The sequence below is a fragment of the Cyanistes caeruleus genome, chromosome 15 (genome assembly GCF_971803275.1).
Source record: "Cyanistes caeruleus chromosome 15, bCyaCae1.hap1.1, whole genome shotgun sequence".
In the NCBI taxonomy this organism is placed as follows: Eukaryota; Metazoa; Chordata; class Aves; order Passeriformes; family Paridae; genus Cyanistes; species Cyanistes caeruleus.
The window spans coordinates 13,860,194-13,871,325 of NC_141715.1; the positions used below are offsets into that span (position 1 = coordinate 13,860,194).

At 50.0% G+C, this 11,132-nt stretch overlaps 1 protein-coding gene across 20 annotated transcripts in view; it reads left to right on the top strand.

The window, feature by feature from the left end:
* Positions 1 to 2,512, top strand: part of TENM2 (teneurin transmembrane protein 2) — a 618,690-nt gene extending 616,178 nt beyond the window's left edge. For all 20 annotated transcript variants that reach the window (XM_086851648.1, XM_086851649.1, XM_086851651.1 and 17 more), the window contains one exon: positions 605 to 2,512. In XM_086851648.1, coding sequence (XP_086707774.1) covers positions 605 to 1,366 — 762 coding nt within the window. In that variant the 3' untranslated portion in view covers positions 1,367 to 2,512. The remainder of the gene's footprint in view (positions 1 to 604) is intronic.
* The last annotated feature ends 8,620 nt before the right edge of the window (positions 2,513 to 11,132 follow it).

Consider the following 11,132-nt stretch of genomic DNA (forward strand, 5'->3'; position numbering starts at 1 on the left):
TTGTGGTAGATAGAAATAACCATATAAACCTAAACATACCACCTTCTCAGGCTTCTAAGTCATGTGAGAGTCTAAAACCCCTCTTGCTTTGATGCTTTGGGGTCCAAATTTCACCTTTTTTCAAAAAAGTTTATAATCAGAAGCATTTTAATTGTGTACACTGGTTGAAATCTCTGGGTAAAAGTATCCACAAGTTAAATGCCACCTTTTAATACACTGATTCAGTTTGTTTTCAGCTCTGATTAAAATCATACTAGACTTGGGCCTTTCTTATTCTTCTAGTGGGCATTATGATTGGCCAAAGTGGTGCATATATGCTACAGAGGGTGATGAGAAGTATTTTATTTGGTCTTACAAACGGCAAAATAATTTGCTGAATGAGTATTTACCTGATTCTGAACAAGATATGGATGGATGGATGGATGGATGGATGGATGGATGGATGGATGGATAACTGAGAGTGGTTTTCTGTAGTGTAGAGTTTTTCTCTGTATGTCTTTCCTTTAAAAAAGCAAAGCAAAGATCATTATTGGTCTCTAAAATGAGAATGTTCAGATCTGCATCTTCTTTGGTGTTTTTTTTCGTTTTGTTTTGCTTTCCCCAGCTAATTACAGGAGTGCAGCAGACGACAGAACGACACAACCAGGCTTTCATGGCTCTGGAGGGACAGGTCATATCTAAAAGATTACATGCCAAAATTAGAGAAAAAGCAGGCCACTGGTTTGCCACAAGCACTCCCATTGTGGGGAAAGGAATCATGTTTGCCGTGAAGGAAGGCCGGGTGACCACTGGCGTTTCCAGCATAGCCACAGACGACAGCAGGAAAATCGCCTCTGTCCTGAATGGCGCTCACTACCTGGAGAAGATGCACTACAGCATCGAGGGCAAGGACACCCACTACTTTGTGAAGGTGGGCTCAGCCGACAGCGACCTGGTCACCCTGGCCATGACCAGCGGCAGGAAGGTCCTGGACAGCGGCATCAACGTCACCGTCTCGCAGCCCACGCTCCTCGTCAGCGGCAGGACTCGAAGGTTTACCAATGTTGAGTTTCAGTATTCCACCCTGCTGATCAACATCCGCTACGGGCTGACCGCCGACACGCTGGACGAGGAGAAGGCCAGGGTGTTAGACCAGGCTCGGCAGCGAGCCCTGGCCGCGGCCTGGGCCAAGGAGCAGCAGAAGGCGCGGGACGGACGCGAGGGCAGCCGCGTATGGACAGACGGAGAGAGGCAGCAGCTCCTCAACACGGGAAGGGTTCAAGGTTACGAGGGATATTATGTCCTGCCCGTGGAGCAGTACCCAGAGCTAGCAGACAGTAGCAGCAACATCCAGTTTTTAAGACAGAATGAAATGGGAAAGAGGTAACAAATTAACCTGCTGTCATCCTTTGCTGGATGAATCAGTAGTCGTAACTGTTATCTCCTCTCCTAAGGAGATGAAGACCTAAATGGGGGCACTAGGCTGAGCTACTCTGGGATAGTAAGTGGCAAAAAAGCTCATATTTTTTGAGTTAAATGCTACTGTTCAAGTGATTAAAAACCACATCCTGAAGTGGACTAAAGCCAGACTGAAAACTCTTAACCGTACAAATTAAAAAGTACCCCTGAAATATTACCCACTTGTTCTGGGTCTAAAGAAAAACAAAAAGAAGGCCTCGTATTGTATTACCTCACTCCATTCACACGTGAGCAAACTAAGAAATCCAAGTGGGCCACTTTCACTAACCAGCTGATGAAACACAGATGATTCAGACTGCTTGTTTGATAAATATCCAAGAGGTTTTCATTTAAAGCAAAATACAGATGCATTTAAAACATGACTTTGGGGTGATTTGTGTGTAGCAACTGGAGGACAAACGAAATGCAAGTGAGAGCACACTGGAAATAGGAAAGGAAAATATATTTAAAAGTAACAAAACCACACTTGCACTCTGACCCTCCACTTGTCTGGCCTGAAGCTTAACTTATTCAAAGAGGGCAGAGTGTAAAGTTACATTCAAAATGGTGGCTATAAATCACTACAGATAAATTTCATACTCTGTTTGTCTTTGAAGATTTCCATTGTGGACAGTATAACACAGTTACAGGGTGTAGTCTGTTTAGATTCAGTAGTTTGTTGGTATCAGTTCCAGTAGAGCTGTGGGCATTGTGTTACACTATTGCAAATGGGCACCACGTCAGATCACCCTGTACATACATCAGCCAGAAGGCACAATCACTGTTTCAGATTTAAAAATTATTAGTGTGTTTGTTTGGTCGAGAAACTGAGACAATCACATTACGGTCACCACAAAAAATAAAAAAAATTAAAAAAAAAAAAAAAAGGAAAAAAAAGTCTAATAAGAACTTTGGTACAAGAACTTTTTTGTAATATACATGTATGAATTGTTCATTGAGTTTTTATATTAATTTTAATTTGCTGCTAAGCAAAGACTAGAGACAGGCAAAGATAATTTATGGCAAAGTGTTTAAATTGTTTATACATAAATAAAGTCTCTAAAACTCCTGTGAATTAGTTGTCTTCCATTGCAAAGTCTTGTAAAAGCAATTCTTGTCTGGCTGCTTCTAATGCACACAGCATTTTGTATGTGGAAATGACTTCCTGTGGTTCCATGGATCCTGCAGAGAGCTGAGGTCCTTTGATCTCTGGGCAAGCAAAGTCCTTCACACACATCACCCAAAAATCTGTTTAGGACACAGGAGAAAATTGGTAAATGCTTTAGAAATGTCCTCTCTGCACCTCATGACTAGCAGCCCTCAAACTGCTGTGTTTCAGTTCTGGAATTAGTTTAATTGTGCTGAAGTAACCTCTAAACAGTTTGAAAATGTGGTACCACAATATTAAATGGAACATGCAAGGCTGTGCTGTGAGCCAGGAAGTCTCCATGAAATCTGTCTTCTTTGGGAGATTGCTTATTTCTACCACATTTAAAAACGGGGGGTAAGATCAAAGACCCTCTCCTAAGCAAACAGTCACTCCTGGTGATGATAAAAGGAATCCATCCATCACCCAGAGCCCTGCCGCTTTTATCTCATTTAACTATGTAGCTGGGGAGCTCTACTTAATTTTGAGAACAGTTTTGCTTTTGGGGTTGCAAATGAGGTTTTTAATGATTCATGATAGCAACAGAGATGCTCAAGTTGATTATGGGCATAAATTCACTCTAGGGCATTTTTAAAGCCGAACAGTTCAGTGCCTGTGTGGTGCAACACCTGGAGCACTCAAAAGCACATCTAATTTTTCTGTGCAAATGAGAGCCACCCCGCTCTGACCCAGAGTTACATCTGTGTGTGCACCCCATGGGCACCCCCAGCCCTGTTACTCATCCTCTGAAGAGGAAGTCTGGCTGCATTTTCAGATGAAGTCCTGATTGTCCATCACTGCAGGTGTTTTCTTTGCTGAAGGACTTGGAGTGGTGTTACATTATTTTTTTGTTCTTTACAAGTGAAATCTCTTAAGGAAGAGGGTTTTTTTAATGGGGGAATAAAACATGAAATCACAAAGTGGAGACACTTTGCATTATTGCAGTTTGTCTGGATTACCTGGCCCTGTCCTGATAAGCTGCTTAGCTCATTTTTTGGGATGGAATTTTTCTGCCATTTGAGAGGGTTGAAATGAAACCCTGTTGCACAGTCCCCAGTGTCCTTCATTCTGTTGCCATTCTCCTAAAGCTGAAACTCTTCAGAACTGGAGATTCTCTTACTTCAAAAGGGAACTCAGTTAAGCTAAAAGGGAAGCATCCTTTGAATATTAATGACTATCAGAGGAAATGTAACAAATTTCAGGGGATGCACTCCCTACTCATCTCCTTTTCAACTAACATACAGCATCAGGATGTTCTTAAACAGAGTTTTGGGAGATGGTGCTAAATTCTCACCAGAGATCATTGATCCAGAGCTGGCTGAAGTTTCCAAAGGCAGTGTGCAGCTCAGCACAGCCCCTGTGGAAAGCCCCAGCAATACCCTTGAGCTCTCAGGCCCAGCTTATCGTTGTGCTGGGCCTGACCAAGGTCATTACAACTCTGCCCCTCTGCCTCCAGCTCTGCTACTTCCCTTTCCCTGTGTTCCCATACAGACCCCCAGCCTCATCCCCATCTGCATGGACTGCCCAGCCTCTCCTTTTGGCAAGTGACCTGCACTGTGTCCAGTGACTTAGAGATCCTTGTGTGGTGCACCAAAGAGATTGGAAAAATTGATGTGTTTTCTGTAATTCTGGCAAAAGAGATAAATTCTCTCATGTCTGGAAAAAACAGCTGCCTGATAGAGCTCATTCTAAAGAGTTTTCACTTAACAAATGAGGGAGAAACTGGACTGGTGTGGCCATGGCCAGCTGTCTTGTGGTCCCATCTGGGTCTCCCATTTCTTGAAGCATTTGTTTCTCCCTTTTCCTTTTCACAACCTTCCCTTTCCTCACCTCAAACTGGTATCTCCTGTTTCTCTCAAAGCTCTTGGTTTTCCTATCTTTTCCTTGCTACACTTTTCTATATGGAATAGATGTTTAACCTAAAGCATGCCAAGGAGGCATGAACTGGATTCTTCTTATGAGGCAGTAGTTAAGTGGTGGCTTTAAGAGTGACATTGTGTCTGTGTCCCCAATAGCTCTGTCAACAGGTCAGAGCAAGGGCACCCATCAGAGGACCTGGCCTGAAAAGCAGTCCTGGCTGTGGGAAGGCACAGAGCACGAGCTCAGGCCAGCCCAAGTACCATGAATATGGGTTTGCCCTCCCAACTCACTTGAATGCAAGCTGAGTTGTTTGCAGAGAGAGCAGGAATCCAAGAATAGGCATCTGTTTGATGCCAAAACCAGATGGAAAATCAGCATTAGAGTACATTTCCTTTTTTTTTTTTTTTTTTTTTTCTATTGGATTGCTGTAACTGAAGGAATTTAGTATTTGTATCTTTGCATTTCAGCTTGGAAAAAAAAGCCTGGTTTGTTTCCTGCCTTATCCCAAAGAGTGGACTGTCTGTGGGTGTAGCACATGTCTCAGCACACCCTGCTCCTCACCACCGTGGGTGTTTTGCCTCTGGAGGTGGCACCCGTGGCACTTTGGCCACAGGATGGCAGTTCTGCCCACGAGACACCCAGAGGTGCCAGCTTTTGCCAGCCTTGCCCACACCAGTCCCCAGCAGTGCCCTGTCAGCCTTCCCCAGGGGTTGTGTCTCAGATTAAGGCACACACAGACATTCCTCCTGAAGCTGGGCCACACAAGAGCACACACTGGGCTCTGAGAGTGCACAGAAATAGACTGAAACCTGCATGGGAGCCTGGCTCTGGCACTTCCAGTTTTCACCTCCCATCCCTTGGGAAATGCAGCCTCTCAGAAATTTCCTGATAGAAAGGACTGTGCCAACACCATTCTGCCTCTGTAAGCCAAGTCCCTGATCTTCACATAGTCCATTGCTGTGAGAACAGAAGAGCCAGATACCCCTCACCTGACCTGAACATGACCATGACACTGCCTACCAAGGCTCTTCATGTTTGTTGGTCATTTCCTGTGTAAGAGTCCAAGAAAACCACATCAGGATTAAATGCCATTGAATAATTTGCATTAACTGTGCTGTAATTTCTGTAAGTTTCACCCCTTTGACAACAGATTCACAACAGTTCTCAAGCACTTAATAATGATCAAATGCAGGAAAGTGTTCAATACACAGCCTTGAAGGTACAGCCCTAAGAAGCTCCAAAGGTAAAGTTTCAGTCACTGAATTGTACTGTCCTGTGTTCATCTGGTGATCTTGCATGAGAACCCCAGGTGAAGGGCATCATAAATTCGGGTGACCTTTGAAGCGTGACTCAGTTCAAAGGGGAGATTTTACCTTACAAATTAAGGCAGGTGTAATGAAGAGGTACCAGGACCTCTCTGCCTCTGAGCTACCTCTGAACTTTTCTGCCAACAATAAAAGTTCCTTCCCAGCCTCTTCCAGTATAGCCTGCAGCATAAAAGTTCCTTATTTACAAGGATTACTTAGTTTAAACAGTTCTCACTGCATTTGAAACCTGTGACTCCTCTGGAACCAAATTCACTTCTCCACCTCTGTGGCACCAAGTTCCAAGAGCTGTGCTGCAGAAGAGAGACAGCATCCACCACAGTACAGATGTTGACACAGCTGGAAAGATGTTTTACTCTGCACATCTCTGAGTTAGCAGCAAGATCTCAGAGCCTGAGAGCCACTTCCAGCCCACAGAAAACAGTGAAGGAGCGTGGGCAGGTGGCTCCCTGGGCAGGGTCTGTCTCTGAAGGCTCTGCTGCTGCTTGTACCAATACACAGACACACATTGCATGCTGTAACTGCTTAGGGAGGTCAATACTATCAGAACAATTCTGTCTCCCACTCCCTGGCTATCTGTCATCTCCCTAATGAGCACAGTTGTATGCAACGTTTGAGCATGACTAAGAGCTTTAGGAAGGCAAATATCATTGCCAGTGTCAAAGCACCAGCTCGCCTGTATTGATAAAGCCTCTTCTGCTTCTGCCTAACCCAGCACAGCAGTGCTGGGCACAGCTGGAGCTGTGGCCATGAGCTGTGTGTGTCTACAGCAGCAATGCCTGGCAGGTGATTACCTGAGCTGCTGGGAAGAGCAAGCAGCATTTAAAAAACAGCTCAGACTGGGTCACACAAAATTCATCACAGACTGCTTTGCAGCACCCTCACAGTGGGGGCCCCATCACACTCAGGGGTTAAATTGCTAATTTTAATCTTAGCTGACTGACAGCTCACTGTGTCAGCTCAGCCTCCCCACAACAATCACCAGAAATAAGCAAAAATACAGAGCTGGAGGCACCTGTGTGATGTGCTCAGGTACCCAAGCCAGGCTTACAGCCAGATCCCCAGCAAGAAAACAGCTTGGCAGGGAAGGCAGGGACCCTGCCAGCCTCTCCCACACAGTTTAGGGTCTGCCTGCCAGCACCCTTCAGGCTGCCCAGCCTTCTCCACCTCCAGCCCCAGCAGCCTGTTCTAACCTGCTGCATGTGCACCAGGGGCAGGAGGCAGTGCCCAGAAGATGCCCTGCACCCATCCATGTGCTCCAGTTCAGCCCTGCCCAGGCTTCCCACACCTCCTGCAGCAGGAATGGGGTGTTGCTCTTCAAAACACACATCTAACGTCACAGGTTAGTCTTCTCCTCATTTCCTTGTTTGTGAAAACACTTCTGTAGCATCTTAGGAGGATTTAATGGTTACAGTCAGGCTACTTCTGAGCCAAGGAGGGGGACAAAAAAAGCAAGTAATAAAGCAAAATGTGGTAAAAACACCACGGGAGAGAGCTGTGTGCCAACTTTCAGACAAGCAAATGAATGCAGCCAATTTATAAATCCTTAACAAATAGGATTTACAATGGAAGTGGCAGTTAAGCCATCATGAGTACAGAAGGTGGCAGGCAGTGCTCTGTAATGCTGTCCGTGCTCTGCTGCTGCAGCTCAGCAGCATTGCTATTGGAGAAATTGTATTTACAGAAGTTTTTCATCTTTAGATGACAGCTTTTGGCAGGCTTTAGTCTAATTTGGTGGTTGCATACAAAAGGAAAATCGGCCAGCAGGACTCCAGGCTGTACCACTGACTATTCTGCTAAAACCAGGACTTGTGACTGTGTCAAATACCTCTCTATCCTCAAACTCCACTAGCTGCAACCATCACATAAATGAAAGTGAAATATTAAGAAATATTAGTGCTATGAATCAGTAATTCAACTATCTCATTTTTAGTTGTCAGCAACAGTCACTGACTCCATAGGCTCTACTTGATAAATCAGACTTTTTCATCTGTCAGAAGTTCTCAGTAGACAGAAAAACCAGATTCCTGCTTGCCTCTGAAGGCTGAGTGATCTTTCAGAAAGCATGCCCACCTCAATGCCTTGGTCTCTGTCCAGGTGGGGAAGGCAGGTTATTAAAAACCTTGGGACAAAGCACATGAGAGGAGAGTTTTCACATTTATCACAGGGCCCTTATTGAAAAGCAGGGACTGGTGTGGGTGGAGGCTGCTGCAGGGCCTGGAGTCCAGCTCTTTCTTTGCTTCCAGAGTGTCCCAGGACAGGAGAGGATAATGCCACTTTAAGAGCATGTCCAACTGAGATATGAATATCCTCCAGGTTGGCAGCAGCAAGCTGTTCAGTGCTCAGTCAGCCCCACAGCAAAATTAGTATTTCTAATGTTTCACCAGAACTCTCTGTATTTCTTCCTGTGGCTTTTTCCTCTGCCCTGTCACTGGGCACCACTGAGACAATCCTGGCTCTCCAGAATAAGAGAGTCATTGCTCCTCTCTTCAGATGCTTGTACACAGCCATTAGAGCATCCCTGAGCCACCTCCTCTCCGGGCTGAGCAGCCTCAGCTCCCTCAGCCTCCCCCTATTTCAGGTGTCCCTGTCCCTTCACTGCCCTTTATTCTCTCCTGCAGGTGTGTGTTTGTCACGTCCAGGGTCACTCAGAGCCAGACCCAGCACCCCAAGCACACCTCACTGCTGCTGGGCAGAGGGGAGGCATCTCCTCCTCAGCCCTTGTTCCCAGCCTGGCAAATCCAGCCCGAGGGGTTGCCGGCTTGCTCTGCCACAGACACACATTGCTGGCTCGGCACCGACTCGTGGGCCCCAGCTCCTTTTCTGGAAAGTTCCTTTACACGTGGGCGGCCTCCAGCTCATACTGGTGCTTGGGGCTGTTCCTGCCCGGGTGCAGGACCCTGCACTTCCCTTTGCTGACCCTCCCATCAGCCCCTTTCTCCATCCTGTGCCCCTGGATGGCAGAAGACCTTTTGGTTTACCAGCTGCTCTGCCTCAAACCTCCCCCGTTTGCCATCAGGAGCAGGCTGGCAGCGCCATCAGCCACTCCCTCGGCTGTCCCTGTGTCACAAGTCACAGCGATGTCCGTGTTCCTTTTGTGGCTCCCTGGGCTGACCCTGCTCCGCGGCCACCCACGGCAGCCACGGAGGGCAGGACCGTGTGCCCTGCCCCAGGCAGCCCCAGCCGTGCCCCCGACAGACCGCCCAGGCACCAGGACAGACTGCCCAGGCGGCAGGACAGACTGCCCAGGCACCAGGACAGACTGCCCAGGCGGCAGGACAGACTGCCCAGGCACCAGGACAGACTGCCCAGGCGGCAGGACAGACTGCCCAGGCACCAGGACAGACTGCCCAGGCACCAGGACTGACTGCCCAGGCACCAGGACAGACTGCCCAGGCACCAGGACAGACTGCCCAGGCACCAGGACAGACTGCCCAGGCAGCAGGACAGACTGCCGAGGCACCAGGACAGACTGCCCAGGCACCAGGACAGACTGCCCAGGCACCAGGACAGACTGCCCAGGCACCAGGACAGACTGCCCAGGCACCAGGACAGACTGCCCAGGCACCAGGACAGACTGCCCAGGCACCAGGACAGACCGCCCAGGCACCAGGACAGACCGCCCAGGCACCAGGACAGACCGCCCAGGCAGCAGGACAGACTGCCCAGGCACCAGGACAGACTGCCCAGGCGGCAGGACAGACTGCCCAGGCACCTGGCTGCTGTCCCAGCCCGCTGTCCCTCGCCCGGGCCCTGTCCCCTCGGTGTCACCTGCTGCTGCTGCTGCTGCTGCTGCGGCCCGAGCCGCTCCCGCACAAATCCCACCTGCCACCAGTGTCCCTGTGGCCAGCGCCGTGCAAGAGGAGCCTCAAAATCCCATCTGGCAGCTTCGAAACACAAACCGAGCTGGCAGAGCCACGGATCTTCCCTTTCGCTGCTGCCCTGGCTCAGGCACAGGTCGGGGAGCAGCTCCGCGGATGCAGCGCCCAGCTGGCCCTGGGGACAGCCCGCGGTGGCCCTGGGGACAGCCCGCGGTGGCGCTGGGGACAGCCCGCGGTGGCGCTGGGGACAGCCCGCGGTGGCGCTGGGGACAGCTCGCGGTGGCGCTGGGGACAGCCCGCGGTGGCGCTGGGGACAGCCCGCGGTGGCGCTGGGGTCTGTGCAGCCCAGGGTGCCCCAGCAGGGTCAGGGAATGCCCTGGGAGCGCTTCTGTCACAAGCTGCACACGGGCAGGAATTCCCTTCCTGTGCACAGCAGAGGACACTTGTCACACTCTGTGTGGGTGAGCTCCGGCCCCACTGTCCCACTGTCCTGTCCCCCTGTCCTGTCCCACTGTCCCCCTGTCCTGTCCCCCTGTCCCCCTGTCCCACTGTCCAACTGTCCTGTCCCCCTGTCCCTCTGTCCCCCTGTCCCCCTGTCCCCCTGTCCTGTCCCTCTGTCCTCCTGTCCCCCTGTCCCCCTGTCCCCCTGTCCTGTCCCTCTGTCCTCCTGTCCCCCTGTCCCCCTGTCCCCCTGTCCCCCTGTCCTGTCCCCCTGTCCCCCTGTCCCTCTGTCCCTCTGTCCCCCTGTCCCCCTGTCCCCCTGTCCTGTCCCCCTGTCCCCCTGTCCCCCTGTCCGGCCCGCAGGACACCCTCCCGGGTGGCAGGGCACTCTGGCTCTGGCAGGAATCCCGGCGCGCTCATCCTCGGGCAGGAGGATGGAGCTGCATCCCTCGGGAGATGATGTGACCGGGACAATCCCGCTGCTGGGAGGGCTTCTCCCTGACTTCTGAGTGAATAACGAGCCAGTGAAACAAGCAATATATACCAAACTAATCGGGTTTTCTGCCAGATGTGATCTCCAGGGCAGGTTGATGGAAATTTATTTACCAGTATTTTTAAACTTTCCTAACTGGGAGTCTGGCCCCGTTCCTCAGTGGCAGGGCCAGGGCTGCAGCCGAGGACAGACCTTCCTCTGCCTCTGCTGAGGAGCTCAGTGCCGGCCCCACGGGCACTCGGGAGGGCTGGGCGGCTCCTGGTGACACCTGGCTGGCAGCTGCCAAGGGCTGCTGATGGCCGAAGGGGACAGGAGGGCATGAGCAGCTCCGGTTTCACTCGGGGGGTCTCCCAGATGGGTTAAACAATTATTGCAAGAGAGAAGATTCACAGCCACACTCGGCTCCTAGAGCAAGTGACAAGGCATAGCCACACACTCCGAGAGAACAGACACCTGAACTTCCCAGCAGTGCCCAGGGATGATGGCAATGCTTCCAGTGGGCACCAAAGGGCTTTAATAAAGCAACAGAGATAAGAGTTATTTTGAGGTAAAATCCACCCAAACCTGTTTTGTTCATAGGTGAAAAAATATCTGAGGGCCCAAAGGTC